At 42.6% G+C, this 17,008-nt stretch overlaps 1 protein-coding gene across 1 annotated transcript; it reads right to left on the bottom strand.

The window, feature by feature from the left end:
* Positions 1-241: 241 nt before the first annotated feature.
* On the bottom strand, positions 242-17,008 carry LOC146712780 (uncharacterized). Its single transcript, XM_085437045.1, has 8 exons — positions 16,648-17,008; positions 9,989-10,321; positions 9,813-9,911; positions 9,142-9,468; positions 5,919-6,248; positions 3,234-3,563; positions 1,861-2,178; positions 242-1,085 (listed from the first exon to the last, which is right to left on the bottom strand). Exons 1-8 carry the CDS (start codon positions 17,006-17,008, stop codon positions 994-996), a joined length of 2,190 nt encoding a protein of 729 aa, XP_085293171.1. The 3' UTR covers positions 242-993.

The following is a 17,008-nucleotide window of genomic DNA, read 5'->3' as shown; positions in this document are numbered from 1 at the left end:
AACACGAAATAGAAAGCATAAATTAACTACAGAGGAAGTCCCGTTACTGTGCAGACAGTAACGGGATGAATAGTGACAGGAAACAAAAGTAAAATCAAAACAAAATGAATTCAGAGACAAGAAGATAATAACAGAGACGAGGACAAAGAGATGAACAACAAGGTGAGACGGGAACATCCAGGAAAACACCGACTGGGAAAACAAATCTAACGGTTAAACAAAAAACACTATAAAAAGTAAATAATAATAAAAAAGTTTATTCAGAAAACATTTTCAAAGCCATTGTTACCAAGTGCTTTCCAAAAACATGAACAGGAACAAACATGGAAAAAAATTATGAATCGGTTAAACTTGGCTGTCAAATTTGAATAACTTATAATTTATTTACAAATAAATCAAATAAATACAAACCAAAACTCAAACATGGCCCCAAACCCGAGGACCAGGACAAAGACAAACGACATACAGACCACAGGTCACGTTCTTAAAGTGATCACAGGTCTGCTTTGGTAGAGAGCGACCTTCAAACTGGAACATGTTCCTGTGATACCGTCATGGTCACTTACTGATTATTTACATGCTGGAAATAAAGAAAAACAGAAATAATAATAAGCAACAGAAATGGATGTTTTCAGTCAGTTACTATGGTGACATAACAGGTAAAAGACAATTCTGAAAACCCATCAATGTGACTTTATCATAAACAACTCTGGTCATGTGATCATGTGGTTGTAGGACGCTCCTCTTCCTCAGAGGATCCACCTGTGCTTCCTCTCCTCTCTCCTCCACCTGTTACAGTGAGGGAACGTCCTCCATGATGGAGGAGCTGCTGGAAAGTGCTGAGAGTTTCCTCCAGAGTGAGACCTCTGTCACAGTTCAGAGGATCTACGGCAGCAGAGACCTTCATGGACACTAAAAGTCTCAAACACACAACAACAACATCACACTGACTCCACTCTGACATCACTGATCAATAATCAAAGAACACACAGATCAAACTGATTGATCAGCCATCAGAGGAGTCGGATCAATGGAGCTGCTTCTGTTCCTGATGTCCCCTGTTTGATCCTGGACCTGAACTCTCCCTGCAGAGGAGACACAACACAGTCAGACAATGAGGTCGATCATTTCAAGTCAAAGCACCTCTAAAAACGGAATCACTGAAGCGGTATTTTATTCACATCAGAATTACATGTGAGAAGAAAATTTACAACTTCATTTTTCCAGACTGTCAGAATCAAACAGCATCACTGACTCGCACTGGAATGTAGCTGAATGTAAGTGAAGTTCTCAAACAATTTATGTCCCTACACTCACCGATGGTCGTGAGCTTTGGTAGTGACTGAAAGAACAAGACTGCAGATACGAGTGGTGGAAATGAGCTTTAACCTGGGTGAGGTGTTTTGGGCATGTCCCACCGGGAGGAGGCCCCGGGGAACGTCTTGGTGCTCCCCAGTCAAGTTGGAAGAGGTGGCTGGGGAGGGAGAGGAAGGACTGGGCTTCTTTGCTTAGGCTGCTGCCCCGGTTAAGAGGAAGAAATGGATAGAAGGTACTTAAAGATTAAGCTGTTGCTAATGTAAATTGTGGTACCTGGAGCTCTCTTATTAGTGTCTGTGTATGATGATGAGTTTAGAAGTGAGAGAAATTAAATTTATGGAAACATTGCGTTAAAGTATCACCAATAAAACAGCATCAAGGCTACTAAGTCAGTTTCATAAATCTAATTTTCCCACTTGTTGATGCCCAGAGTGGTTGAAACTAGATTTATTTTACTTGTTTTTGCTGTTGAAACATAATCCAACATATCTAACAAGTCAAACTCAAATCACAAGACAGTCAGAAACAAACAAATAAACAAACCTTTGACTTTAAGCAGCACCGTTTTGTATCTGTAGAGATTCCTGCTGTCGACTACACAGTTGTATCTCCCGCTGTCACTCACTGTGGGCTGTTTCAGGGTCAGACTGAGGTCTCCAGTTTTCAGCAGGTCTTCATTCATCTTCGTTCGGTCTCTGTAAACCTGGTGCTGTTCTTCAGCCCTCCAGCCGTTCTGATACACGTGAAGCTTCCTGTTGCATCTGTCCCTCCACTTCACTCTAACATCTTCAGGCAGGTTTTCTGTGGTTTTGAAGGGCAGCTGGACAGACTCCGCCCCCTCCTCCACCTCCACCTGACAGACTGAGAGGACAACAAACACACCGTGAGCTAAACAGATGGCAGCAGCAGTTTGCAGCAGAGTTATAGAGAAAGCTGAAGGAGAGAAGGAGACAACAGCAGGAGGTAACACGACAGAGATCTAAAAAGTCAAAGCAGTTTTTAAAGATGTTGGAGACGACCAGAGTCTGATGGTGCTGCTTCACAGTCATGTCTCCTGTCGGTGTGGATCTACTTACTGCTGAAAGTGTTTGTGGACCTAAAATGAAACATTAGAGAGAAGAGTTCAAAGAGTTCTAATTACAGATCCTGTCTTCTGTCAAGATCGGTTTCTTTGTAGGACAATATGACTCTCAACAAAGCACATCTTCAACCTGGAGCCATAGAACCTGTCACATATCAAGGTTTCATTATTTCTACACATCACTAAGTCCTTAGGATCAACACAACTCATCTCTACAGTTCAGTCTGAGCTGCTCTATTGGACCAAAGAGTTAAATCAGCTCCACTGAAACCTGCTGATAATCACATGACCTCAGATGAGCTGCTTCCTCCAAACAAACTGACTGAATGACTGTGTGGATCTGTTCCATCAGTCGTGTTGAACACGAACAGCTTTGCAGGATGAAGAAAACGGGACAAAAATTCAGTGTCTGAGAACAGAATCAGAGCCTGAAGTGAGAAATCTCTCCATGAGAAATCCAGACTGGATCAGACTGTCTGCTGGACTCTTACACACATCGAGCGCGAAAAACACAAGACTGTCTGCTCCAACTGAGCTGTGTGACACTAACTGGTTGGTCAGATTGTGTTTACTGGTAGTGTTTTGTTGCTTGCTCTGAATCTGAAGCTCAGTTTGTCTCATGTCAAGTTCTTCTACCTTTACATTGTTCCTTAAAGGTTCCTTCATGTTGCCCACTGAGGAGTAACTACCACAACTACAGCCTACCAATGGCTTTTTTCTATTTGGATTCACACTACCAACAGAAGTACTAATGCTTTAAATAATATAACAGATTAAGACACACACACACACACACACACACACACACACACACACACAGAGCAGCAGCACTGACCTCCGACTTTCAGATCCACTTGCTTCCTCATCAGGATGTTTCCCTCCGTGCTGTAGATGGTGCAGGTGTAGGGGCCTCTGTCCCAGTCTGTGGGGTGTTTCAGGGTCAGGGTGAGGTCTCCATTTTTCAGCAGGTCTTCATTCATCTCTGTTCGTCCTCTGTAACGGCGGTCCTGTTCTTCAGGCTGGTCAGAGCTGCTTGGATACACGTGAAGCATCCTGTATGAACTGTCCGTCCACTCAACTTTAGCGTCTTTAGGCAGGTTAAGTGTAGCTTTGTGTGCCAGCTGGACAGACTCCAGCCCTGAATCCTCCACCTCGACAAGGGGGACTAAGAGGACAACAAAGCATAATGTGACAGACAGCACCAGCACTGAGCACATTTTCTTTGGTTTTCTTTGAATGAATTATCTTTGACTGGCTCCGCTCTGACATGCTCCACTTTCTTTGCGTTAGCTGGCTTAACATAACATCAGTCGCATCAAAGCGCTTTATATTATAGGGTAGATATGTCAGTAATCATCAGTCATTATCAGTAATACCAGGACTGAGATAATCAACTTTCTCCATTATCCAGGATCTGAGTGTGTGAATCAATGGGGAGAATAATCGTTTGGCTTCATCCAGTAAGAATTCACTCAGTCCTCAAGTCCTCACCTCAGATGTTTAGAACAGAGCTATTAATCTCACTCAATCTGATCAAATGCAGTAATAAAAAGGCACATTTCTCCATTTGACCTATGAATACTTAATATCTGGCTACTTCCCAGTGTAACACTCAAGCGAGTGTAACATTCGCTACACCTGCCAGGACCTAATAGACATCGGTACCCAGCACCAGTCTTGTATTTATGTGCATGAAAGCTGGTGCAACAACGGGACAATAATAAACAGTCAATACTCCCCGAACCTCAAGTTCATGTCGGTAAGATGCCGGCCTTTTTTTCTACCAAGAGAGCTAACAGTATTGATCATCACGGCTGTGTACATTCCACCCAGCGACAATGTAAACACGGCGCTCTCCATCCTGCTGAACACCATTTATGAACAGCAGGGGGCCACCCTGGCAGTGTTCACATAATTGTAGGTGGCTTTAATAAGACTGACATGAAGACTGTACTCCCACAGTTCTATCAGCATGTCAACTGTGCCACCAGAGGAGAAAACACTCTAGATCATGTTTACTCCAACATCAAGCATGCATATAGAGCCATACCCCTCCCCCACCTCGGTCAGTCCGACCACCTCTCCCTCCTGCTCTCCCCAACCTACACCCCCCTCAGACGCACAGCCAGGCCCACCACAAAGACAGCCTGGCCTGAAAATGCACTCTCCAAACTGCAGGACTGCTTCACACAGACATATTTGAACACCAGGACCTAGAAAATTTCACAGGATCAGTACTGGATCAAGTTCTGTATTGGGAATGTGACTGTGGACAAAAGCATTTGGCTTTTCCCAAACCAAAAACCCTGGATGACCAGCGAGATCCGCACACTCCTCAAAGCCCGCGATGCTGCCTTCAGGTCAGGTGACAGAGCTCTGTACAGGGCTGCTCCGCTGATCTGAAAAGGGGAATTAAAAAAGCCAAGACAGACCATAAAGGAAGCATAGAGTCCCACCTGTCCAGCAACAACACACAGGGTGTGTGGCAGGGCATACAAGACGTCACAAACCACAGAGGCTGCACTGTGAAAACAGAAAACCTGAGTGTGCAGCTGGCAGAGGAAATAAACAGCTTCTTTGCCCACTCTGAAACACTACAACATCTGCTTCAGCCCTGCTCCCATCCTCATCCTCACCTGGTTCCCACATCGTTCAGATGTGTTCCTAGTAGTGGACCGGCAGGAAAGCTGCCGGTCCACTACGAAGTACCTGGCAAGGTACTAAGAGCATGTGCCCACCAGTTCACCCTCATCTTCAACAGAATCTTCAGCCTTTCACTGGATCAGGCAGCCATCCCATCCTGTCTAAAATCAGCCACAATCATCCCAGTGCCGAAGAAGTCTCCCATCTCCAGCCTGAATGATTACCGCCCTGTGGCCCTCACACTGGTAATCATGAAATGCTTCGGGAGACTAACCCTTCAGCACATCGACCCCTACCAGTTTGTATATCGCACGAACAGATCCACAGAAGTCACCTAGAACAGCGGCAAAGCTACGTCCGAATGCTCTTTGTGGACTACAGCTCAGCTTTCAACACAATCATCCCGGACATCCTCATCACCAAACTGGTCACTCTTGGCCTCCCTCCTCTCACATGTGCCTGGATAAAAGACTTTCTCACAAACCGGCCCCAGACTGTAAGACTCCGCCCTCATCTCTCCTCCACTCGCACACTGAGCACCGGCTCCACACAGGGCTGTGTGCTGAGCCCCCTCCTGTATTCTCTCTACACCCACGGCTGCAGTTTGACCCACAACAAAAATCCCAGATTTGTATAATTGTACATTAGGTATTTATTTTTTTAATACACTTCATATGTATCTAGTGCTGCAGGACTGTGCACCTCACCCCCTTTCTTTTCTCACATGTCTGCACTGAGTAGGAGATGCTCTGTATCTCATTGTACATGTGTAAAGTGACAATAAATGGAATTCTATTCTTTTCTAAGCAGAAACCAAGAGTGCAGGTCACAGCTGGTCATTATATTAAATACTTGTGAAAACCAAGTATGCTCTTACCTTTGACTTTCAGCTCTACTTGTTTCTTCATTAGGATTGTTTTTTTATCTGTGCTGTAGACGGTGCAGGTGTAGGTGGAGTTATCTCTGTCTGTGGGGTGTTTGAGGGTCAGGCTGAGGTCTCCAGGTTTCAGTGGGTCTATATTAATTTCTGTTCGGTCTTTGTAACAGTGGTTCTGTTCTTCAGGTTGGTCAGAGCCGTTCTCATACACGTGGACTATCCTGCCTGAACTGTTCTTCCACTCCACTTTAGCTTTTTCAGGCAAGTGAATTATGGTTTTGAGGGGCAACTGGACAGACTCCACCCCTGAATCCACCTCCACCTGAGGGACTGAGGGGACAAAAAAGCAAAACATGAGCTGTACAGACAACAACAGCACTGAGACCATTCTTTGACTTGATGAAGTTAAATATTTACTCTGAAAACATGTTGGGCTGGCTGCTCTACCACACATACACACTCTCACAGCGTGGGCCATTATAAGTTCATGTGAGATGTAAAACAGACAGCGAGACTCCTTATCTCCTTATCTTATCTTATCCTTATCTCAGGGAAGAAGGAGGGAGGACTTGGGATATAAATCGTTAGGCAATGGCTAAGTAGAAAACACGGTTGTAATCCTCTCTCTCTTTCTCTCTGAAGGGAATGTTTTCAAGGATAAGCTGAACTAAAGGTATAGACTCACGTGGTGTGTTGAGAAATTTTCCTTGTCTGTGAGGCATATAAGACATGAGCAACCACACCCATCTTCAGAGACTGCTTAGGTGTTTGACCAGAGCGTTTCTCTGTGCTGCAGCACGTCACCAACTTCAAATAATGCTCACCAGGTGTTTGCAGTTTATTTAAAACTTCTATGACACAAGTTCAACATATCCAGGCAACAGCCAACACAAACAAACTGGCGTTAGCACCTTGAGTTGACTGATGACTTTTACCATTATATAAATGAAATTTAATTGAATTAAACAAATTCTAAACTCCAATGACAGATCCTCCTTCTCTGTTAACAAGATTTTCTGCTTCAGGCTCTGAGCTCATTTACATTAAAAGGGGCATTTGATGCATCACGTGACTCTTCTGCACAAAGAGAACTGACTGAGTGGCACCTTCTTTGCTTAGAAGCCCTCATGAAGATAATTATCACAGCAAAAAATACAAAAACAAGAGTGGAGCTGCAAGTAAGCGTGAGAGGAACGCAGTAATGGACTCTACAAGTGCATTCAGCTCTGACACTGTCACATCATGAAGGAGACGTGGAAATCACTTTGTTACACAAATCAAAGTCCAATCAATTCTATTGATGGAATATTGTGTGATCAATAGACTGATCAGTTTCTAATCTGTCATCGATCAGCTGGAAATCCAGCATGTCAAACAGACAGGCAGCAGATTAGGACCAAACACAAACACAGTGAGACTTTTTCTTCACAGCAGTTGCAGGTAAACTGCAGCAACAATGCGACTCAGACAGTTTCTCTGTAACTGCAGGGCTTCCTGCACTGCTGTTAGTCAGACACGGATCAACAGGTTGTGGATAGAAAGCAGATTCCTTCAGCAGAGGATCCATATCACACTTTGAGCCTCAAACTCTGAACATGACCTGCTGCAGACCAGCTGATGTGTTCAGCATCAGTTACCATGGTGATCTATCAGATTAGAAATGGTAAAAACTCTGGCTTTAGACTGAACAGACCTCAATAAAAACATTAATTTGAATGAACCTCAAAGTGTTTTAGTCCTTTAGAGGCAAGCTGTACTAACCTGAATTAACACATTAATTAATAAATAATTTTTCTTCCACGTCAAAACTTCAGGAATGAAGTAGCAAATTGTTGATGTCGCTACTTATAAATCAAATTTCCTCAGAAATATTGTTTCATGTCAAAATCACCACTGAACAATGATTTTAATATTCCAGCAGCTTTATGTGGGTTACATAGCCTTCTGTTGCAGAGGTAGGTCACAGAAAACATTGTCCTGTAGTTTCAGTAGAATATGATGTTTAAAACTGTTTTCCCTTTAGGAGAAAGTATTGTTTCATGCTTGTGGTGAAACTTCTAGTCTGTAATTAAAAGACAGACACGAAATAAAGTAGGAGGGATATTTCTTCTGTGGTAACCTGCTCAGCATCAAAAACAGATGCCCTGTTCAAATTTACAGATTGGCAAGATGCTGCTTTGCCAGGGTGGATGTCTAGTGTAGGGCTGCTCGATTATGGCAAAAATGATAATCACGATTATTTTCACTGAAATTGAGATCTCGATTATTTGATGATATTTATTTAACAATAACAGTGTATTTAAAGATTGTCAAAAAATAATATAAAATAGTGTGCAAATACTGATAACAGTGCAAATGCTTGCAATATAAGAAATAAATGAAAAATGTAAACATCTATGTTTAGTGAACTTTGCAGTGTTGCTCTGTGGTGCAGCTACGACACTGTAGCAAAGTTTACACACTATGTCTACTTGATCCACGTCTGACTCCGCGAACCCATAATGTTTCCACACCACTCAAGTTTTTTTTACATCTCTTTTCAACCAACGGCAGTCACTCTCCTCTCCAAATAACTTCTGCTTAGCTTTCCGAGCTTCCCTCGGGTCCTCTTAATTGTTGTGACGCGTGTTCGAAATGCAGAGAGGTGCGTTCGATTTGCCACACGGAGCAGCGCGAGAGTAAAGCATGAGGGAGGTGCTAATAATCGGCTCAGTCATTTTTAATGATTGTTGAAAGCCCAGATCGTAATCGTGATTAAAATTCGATTAATTGAGCAGCCCTAGTCTAGTGTGAGGCAGACAACTGTGTTCACATCGAGGTCCAGCGCTGTAAGTTTTAATTCCAATTGCCGAAGCAAATTAAATCTTTTTAAAAGACAGAGATTTCTCCTGTACTTCCTTCTGAATAAATTCAGATGTGACTAACCTGAGAGAACACTTTAATGTCTCCATTCCCCTAACTCAAAGTGGCACGGTTAGAAGAAAAACACACTCAACAACCTATCATTATTCTAACTCATACCATCTGCCATAACCAGCTGAAGCCAGGCCACTTAGTATAAATTCAGTTACAGCGTTTTACAGGCCTTGGCTTTGAGGTTTCATTGTTGAGTTGTGAATGCAAAAATAAAGAAATCAGACTAAAGAAAAGGTCACAACTGGGTGTCATATGAAAAACAAAGAGAAATACTATTTTAGCTCTAAACTGTATCTACATGACTGACCTCTGACTTTCAGCTCCACTCGTTTCTTTATCTGGATGTTTCCCCCCCTGCTGATGGTGCAGGTGTAGGTGTTTGTATCTCTGTATGTGGGAAATTTCAGTGTCAGACTGAAGTCTGCAGGTTTCAGAAGGTTTCTCTTTATCTTTGTTCGGTCTTTGTAATCCTGGTGCTGTTCTCCAGGCTGGTCAGAGCCGTTCTCATACACATGGACCATCCTGTTGTCTCTGTCTTTCCACTCCACATTAGTGTCTTTAAGAAAGTTAACTATATTTTTGCAGGGCAGCTGGACAGACTCCACCCCTGAATCCACCTCCACCTTTTGGTAATCTGAGGACAACAAATCATAAAAGAATATAACACATTAGTAGAAGCGCTACTGACGGTCACATGACCTCCCTGTCCCTCCTTGTCTTCTAGTCTCAGTCAGATTGTGTCTCAATTTGTTCCTGATGTGTTCCTGACTCGTTCTTTGGTAACTAGTCTGCAGCGTCCTGTAAAGTGCTGCAGACATGTTGGATGAAGAAGAACAGACAGACTGAGCCTCAGCCTGGGGCTGATGAATACCAGAAACCATGAAGACCTCATGTGTCTGCTCTGAACACAGTCAAAAGACCACCAGAGGACACCTGTTAACCATCAGCATTAGGGGTAGTGTAGTAGGAGACACTCACCTGACATGAAATAGTGCCGGAAATTAAATAAAAGACATCCAAAAACCACAAGAAGAACCAGGAGAACCAGGAGAGCTGTGGCCCAGGGTGGAAATGGTTCTGTGAAAAAAAACAACCTTTTAATCTCTGACCTGTATCCACAATATTAACCACTGACCTGTATCTCGAGCACTGACCTTTGACCTGCAGCACTACTTTCTGTCTCAGGATGTCTTTGTCCCTGTAGATGGTGCAGATGTATCCTCCACTGTCTCTCTCTGTGGGGTATTTCAGGGACAGACTGAGGTCTCCAGTTCTCAGCAGGTCTTTATTCATCTTTGTTCGGTCTCTGTAAACTTCGTCCTGAGTCATAAAGTCATCATTTCTGTTAGAATACTCATGGACTGTGATGAGTCCAACTTCAGAGCGAGTCCACTCCACTGTGGTGTTCTTGGGCAGGTCAGGTGTTGTGTTGCAGGGCAGGATGACAGACTCTGACCCTTCCCTCACCGTCACCTCCACCTGCTGGTCTGAGAGGACAAGAAACCATAACATCAACTGTAGAAGCAGCAAAATTCCTCTGAGTGTTTTGTGCTGGGTGATGCATAGAATGTCATTTATTTACATATTTACAGAAATGTGTGTGGTAAACACAGCCCTCTGCACACAAGCTGACATGAGTCTAATGTCACAACATCACATTTTGAAGTAGCAGCAGTCATATTGATGGTAATGTGAGCAACACTTGATGTCTACATTCCTTACCTCTGACTCTGTCATGTAACCAGAGCACACATACACTGCTCAAAACAATAAAGGGAAAACAAAAATAAGACATCCTAGACAACAAAAATCACACAAAAATTATCAATCGAAATCAAATTTAGCAACCCATGGAGGTCTGGATTTGGAGTCGCACTCAAACTTAAAGTGGAAAAAACACTATAGGCTGATCCAAGTTTGACGTATGTACTTAAAACAAGTCAAAATGAGGCTCAGTAGTGTGTGTGCCTCCACGTGCCTGTAGGACCTCCCTACAATGCCTGGGCATGCTCCTGATGAGGTGGCAGATGGTCTCCTGAGGGATCTCCTCCCAGACCTGGACTAAAGCATCTGCCAATTCCTGGACAGTCTGTGATGCAACATGGCTATGGGCAGAAATCTGTGCCATCAGAAACTGAATTTGAATAAGTTAAATTTGAATTTGAATTGATCGGATTGAATCTGAATTGTAACTTGAATAAATGCTTTTAAAAACTGAATATGAATTAGCCTAACTTGAAATTCAATTTATTGGTTTTAAAATGATCATCACTAAACTGAAATTGAATTTTATTTTTTGAAAATGAATTCATTTGCTTTGAAACTGTATTTTATCCTTTAAAAATTTAGCTCTCGAATAATTTCAGATTCATTTCTCACCATTCAGTTTCAGTTCTACAATTCAAGTTCAGTTCCAAAATTCCGTTTTTTGGGACTTACATCCGGTTCCGCTTCAAGACTAATGAGCGCAGATTGATAGAACTACATTTTACTAGTAGTGATGAGATTTCCGGCTCTTTTTGGAGAGCCGGCTCTTTCGGCTCCCAACCGGCTCTTCAGGTTGTTTTGTTGCTTTAGTTAATTTATTATTAACAATAATATAAAATTATGCACAAAAGGAATTACTAATGTAAAAAAACTTGGTTTTATTTATATATGTTTATATATAAATATATACGGTGGCCCCTAGAGACAAAACATGTACAAACTCCAAAACACATTTCTAGCATTAACTGAACTTCCAAAACAGAGCTACCTGGATCACTTAAATTACACAATTGAAAGCATATGTGTTTTGTTTGTGTATTAATACACAAGCACTCATATATATTCAAATAATTAAAAAAAAAAAGTTTATTTACCTGTTACTACCACACACCAAATCCGGTCATTGATACTTGCTGGCTTGTGCAGCCACTAGGTAACAAAGCTCAACACTGCCCCTAGCATCCTGGAGCACTTCTGTTGTGTTTTGTACGTGCTTTGGAGTTTGTACGTGCTTCGGAGTTTGTACGTGCTTCGGAGTTTGTATGTGTTCTGGAGTTTGTACGTGCTATGGAGTTCGTACGTGCTATGGAGTTTGTACGTGCTATGGAGTTCGTACGTGCTATGGAGTTTGTACGTGCTATGGAGTTTGTACGTGCTATGGAGTATGTACGTGCTATGGAGTTTGTACGTGCTTCGGAGTTTGTACGTGCTTCGGAGTTTGTACGTGCTTCGGAGTTTGTACGTGCTTCGGAGTTTGTATGTGTTCTGGAGTTTGTACGTGCTTCGGAGTTTGTACGTGCTTCGGAGTTTTTACGTGTTCTGGAGTTTGTACGTGCTATGGAGTTTGTACGTGCTTCGGAGTTTGTACGTGCTTCGGAGTTTTTACGTGCTTCGGAGTTTGTACGTGCTTCGGAGTTTGTATGTGTTCTGGAGTTTGTACGTGCTTCGGAGTTTGTACGTGCTTCGGAGTTTTTACGTGTTCTGGAGTTTGTACGTGCTATGGAGTATGTACGTGCTTCGGAGTTTGTACGTGCTTCGGAGTTTGTACGTGCTTCGGAGTTTGTACGTGCTTCGGAGTTTGTATGTGTTCTGGAGTTTGTACGTGCTTCGGAGTTTGTACGTGCTTCGGAGTTTTTACGTGTTCTGGAGTTTGTACGTGCTATGGAGTTTGTACGTGCTTTGGAGTTTGTACGAGTTTGTACGTGCTTTGGAGTTTGTACGTGCTATGGAGTTTGTACGTGCTTTGGAGTTTGTACGTGCTATGGAGTTTGTACGTGCTTTGGAGTTTGTACGTGCTATGGAGTTTTTACGTGTTTTGGAGTTTGTATGTGTTTTGGTGTTCGTACGTGTTTTGGTGTTCGTACGTGTTTTGGTGTTCGTACGTGTTTATTCACTCCACATAAAATGTAATAAATAAATCATATAATACTAAAACCAACTAGTCACAGTTCAGCTTTTAACTATTTAAATTTTCAGCTTTTTCCTTTTAAACAAATTTAAAGTGAGACAACACAAAACACTGCAAACCACAACACAATTAAATATAAATTAAAATATGAAAACAAAAAGAAGATGCATATTCTCTGTCATATGGGCCTGCATGAATAAACTTTCTGAATCCTTTATCATCTGCAACTGAAAATACTTGTGGATGATTACTATACCTTTCTAATGTGACGTTGTTGTCCCTCGCCCTCTCTCTCTCCCCCGCTCTGTTCCTATGCTACTGCGAGTGTAACTAGCGCCCCTACCCCCTCTTCCCAGTGCAAAGCACAAGGCTCACATCCGGAGTGAAGTGGAAAAACGTGCGAGAGAGGGTGAGAGAAAGAAAAAAAGCTGCGTCGTTCACTTCCAAGATCCGGCTCTAAGAGCCGTTTCGTTCCCGACCGACACATCACTATTTACTAGCGGACCGAAAGTGTTACTGATGGGAATCTACAGCATCTTGAGCTGAATTAAGACTTCAGAAGTCATTCGTCATGTAATAGACCTCTCTGCATTGAATCATATCTGTTATTAACCTCTGTCTCTCTTCCACAGCATGTCTTTTATCCTGTCTTCCTTCTCTCACCCCAACCGGTCGCAGCAGATGGCCGCCCCTCCCTGAGCCTGGTTCTGCCGGAGGTTTCTTCCTGTTAAAAGGGAGTTTTTCCTTCCCACTGTCGCCAAAGTGCTTGCTCATAGGGGGTCATATGATTGTTGGGTTTTTCTCTGTATCTATGAAGCGCCTTGAGGCGACTTTTGTTGTGATTTGGCGCTATATAAATAAAATTGAACTGAATTGAATTGAATGACCAGCGGATAAACTCTCAGATTGGTAATAAATGTATTACATGTATAAGAACAAGCGTCATGTTAACAAATGATAGCCGTATAGTAGGGCTGCTCAATTAATCGAATTTTAATCTCGATTACGATCTGGGCTTTCAACAATCATTAAACATAACTGAGCCGATTATTAGCCCCTCCCTTGTGCTTTACTCTCGCGCTGCTCTGTGTGGCAAATCGAGCGCACCTCTCTGCATTTCGAACACGTGTCACAATTAATAGCAGCGGTCCCCAACCTTTTTTGCGCCACAGACCGGTTTATGCCCAACAATATTTTCATGCACCGGCCTTTAAGGTGTCGCGGATAAATACAACAAAATAAAACTAGTACCGGTACCGAATTTATTCATAACACACGTGAAAAGACCCAGGAAAACCGAGTAAACAATAAAAACGATAACAAAATAACGCTGAAAACCGATAAAAACCCTGAAAACTATACATTTCACACCTGAGCCTCAACTCTCGCGGCCCGGTACCAAACAACTCACGGACCGGTACCGGTCCGAGGTCCGGGGGTTGGGGACCGCTGATTAAGAGGACCCGAGGGAAGCTCGGAAAGCTAAGCAGAAGTTATTTGGAGAGGAGAGTGACTGCAGTTGGTTGAAAAGAGAGGTAAAAAAACTTCAGTGGTGTGGAAACATTATGGGTTCGCGGAGTCAGACGTGGATCAAGTAGAGATAGTGTGTAAACTTTGCTACAGTGTTGTAGCTGCACCACAGAGCAACACTGCAAAGTTCACTAAACATAGATGGTAAATGGCCTGCATTTGTATAGCGCTTTTCTAGTCCCTAAGGACCCCAAAGCGCTTCACACTACATTCAGTCATTCACCCATTCACACACACATTCACACACTGGAGATGGCAAGCTACATTGTAGGCACAGCCACCCTGGGGCGCACTGACAGAGGCGAGGCTGCCGGACACTGGTGCCACCGGGCCCTCTGACCACCACCAGGAGGCAAACATGGGGTTAGTATCTTGCCCAAGGATATTTGGCATGCAGCCAGGAGGCAGCCTGGGATTGAACCACCGACCTTCTGATTAGTGGCTGACCTGCTCTGCCACCTGAGCTACAGCCACCCGTTTAGATGTTTACATTTTTCATTTATTTCTTATATTGCAAACATTTGCACTGTTATCAGTATTTGCACACTGTTTTATAATATTTTTTTCTGACAATCTTTAAAGTCATTATTCAACACATTGTTATTGTTAAATAAATATCGTCAAATAATCGAGATCTCAATTTCAGTGAAAATAATCGTGATTATTATTTTTGCCATAATCGAGCAGCCCTACCGTACAGTAATAATGATAATAATAATAAACTTTATTTACAAAGCACACTTAAAAACCAAGGGTATGTCAAGGTGCTTAACAAGTAAGATAGAGAATAGGAGGAGGATAATAGAAATTGGACCAAAGCAAGTACTAAGTATGCAAGGAGGTAGCTGTCACTGATACATAGGAAAGCAACAGGTACAGAGCAAACAAGAATTTAAATGAGCATAAAAGTGCATAATATAAAATCATAAAAGAAATATTAACTAGAGGGAAAGGCAAGATTGAATAAGTGGGTTTTTAGTCGTGATTTGAACAGTGCAATGGAATCAGATGCGCGGAGGTCAAGAGGAAGGGTATTCCACAGTACCGGGGCAGCCAGAGCAAACGCACGGTCACCCCGGGACTTCAGCCAAGATCTGGGTTGGGTCAGAAGTAGTTGAGTGGCAGATCTGAGTGTTCTAGCAGGAGTATGTGATTTGAGAAGTTCACTAAGATAACTTGGCGCTAATTTATTAATAGTTTTGAATGTAAGGAGTAATATTTTAAATTGAATACGGTACTTTATAGGCAGCCAATTCAAGCTAGCTAGAACAGGAGTAATAGGGCAAAATTTCCTGGTACCAGTCAAGAGGCGGGCTGCTGCATTTTGGACTGTTTGCAGTCTAAGAAGAAGAGAAGAGGGAAAACCGTAGTACAAGGAATTACAATAATCCAACCTGGAGGTCACAAAAGCGTGAATAAGCTTCTCCAGGTCCTCATGCGGAACATAATGCCTAGCCTTAGAGATAAGGCACAGTTGGTGGAAGCTAGATCTCACTACAGCAGACACTTGCTTATCGAGTTTGAGCGAGCTATCCAGCAGTACACCCAAGTTACTGACATAGTCACAAGAAAAGCTAGCAAAGGAACCCAGGGCAGCACAGAGTTGGGCATGAGGGATTTTACTGTTGAACACCACAATCTCAGTAACGTTTATGCTTATTGTCGCTGTTAGCTAAAAATGCAAATTTAGCGTAGTTTGCCCTGGATTCAGCTTTTCATTCATTTCATTCATTTTCATTTATTTATTCATTTTCAGGCACAACAAATACCTATATGCTTTGACAAACAAATATGATCAACTGTTTCTAGTAGAATTCCAAAAGTTGTCATCTTGTACCCTCTCAGAGCCCTGTATGCCTGCAGAGACCCCTACAGTAGGGAAACATGCAAAACAGTGCCCAAACCTTTGTATTTTAGCTTTATGTATGTCTTACACAGCATCCCAACTCTTTAGCTAACTTAATAACTTTAGCTAAAGTGAATAGTTAGTCTAATTCATTAGTGCAGAAGTGTTCACTTTTTTTGAGCAGTGTATTATAATAATAATCTTTCACTATATTTCTTTTGAATGCTAACTAAACTGGAACTGAGGAGATGATGCTACAGTTACAAACTACTCAGAAATCATTTTGAAGGTTTTTGAAATCAGGTCCATAAAATCACAGATTCTGACACACTTCTAAAAGAAATGTTAATGATTCAGTAAGATCCAGTTGTCTTCTGTTTTGTTCTTCATGCTTCCACTGAGGTTAGGTCTGTGCTAAATGATGCTGCTGGTTTCATCAGTAGTTTTAGAACACTTGAGGAAATAATTTGCTTCAGTTTGACCTCTGATTACAGTATTGTATTTGGCCTGTAATTACAGCCAGTGTTGGGTTTGTTGCTGACCTTTGACCTGCAGCTGGATGTCTCCCAGTCTCCGTTCTTTTCCTCCAGCACTGATGGAGCAGGTGTAGTTGCCGCTGTCAGTCTTCGAGGGTTTCGTCAGAGTGAGGCTGAAGTCATTTGTGATTAAAGCATAACGATTCATTGATGTGCGCCCTCTGTAATGCTGGTTTTGTCCTCTAAGATTGTCTCCTCCTTCTTGTCGTAGGTGGACTGAATTGGGATCGAGGTCACTGCGAGTCCACATCACTGTGGAGTCCTCAGGTATAAAACCTGAGTACAGACACAGCAACAGGACAGACCTTTCCCCCTCATTCACCTCCACCACAGCCAGAGCATGCTGGGAAACTGTGAGGACACACAT

The sequence above is a fragment of the Copadichromis virginalis genome, linkage group LG3 (assembly GCF_057382275.1).
Source record: "Copadichromis virginalis isolate Kocher_CV1m ecotype Utaka linkage group LG3, C_Virginalis_male_GT1.1, whole genome shotgun sequence".
NCBI lineage: Eukaryota > Metazoa > Chordata > Actinopteri > Cichliformes > Cichlidae > Copadichromis > Copadichromis virginalis.
Note: the sequence above shows the minus strand (reverse complement) of the source record. Positions and strands in the feature narration are given on the sequence as shown.

What these genes read in the sequence shown, in the direction of transcription:
- LOC146712780 (XM_085437045.1), bottom strand. Translation starts at nt 17,008, where the DNA reads ATGTGTGTCCTCACAGTTTCCCAGCATGCTCTGGCTGTGGTGGAGGTG. An exon ending in AGTAGTGCTGCAGGTCAAAG is followed by an intron (nt 9,912 to 9,988) that starts GTCAGTGCTCGA and finishes TTTTTTTCACAG; the next exon opens with AACCATTTCCACCCTGGGCC. An exon ending in CCGGCACTATTTCATGTCAG is followed by an intron (nt 9,469 to 9,812) that starts GTGAGTGTCTCC and finishes TGTTGTCCTCAG; the next exon opens with ATTACCAAAAGGTGGAGGTG.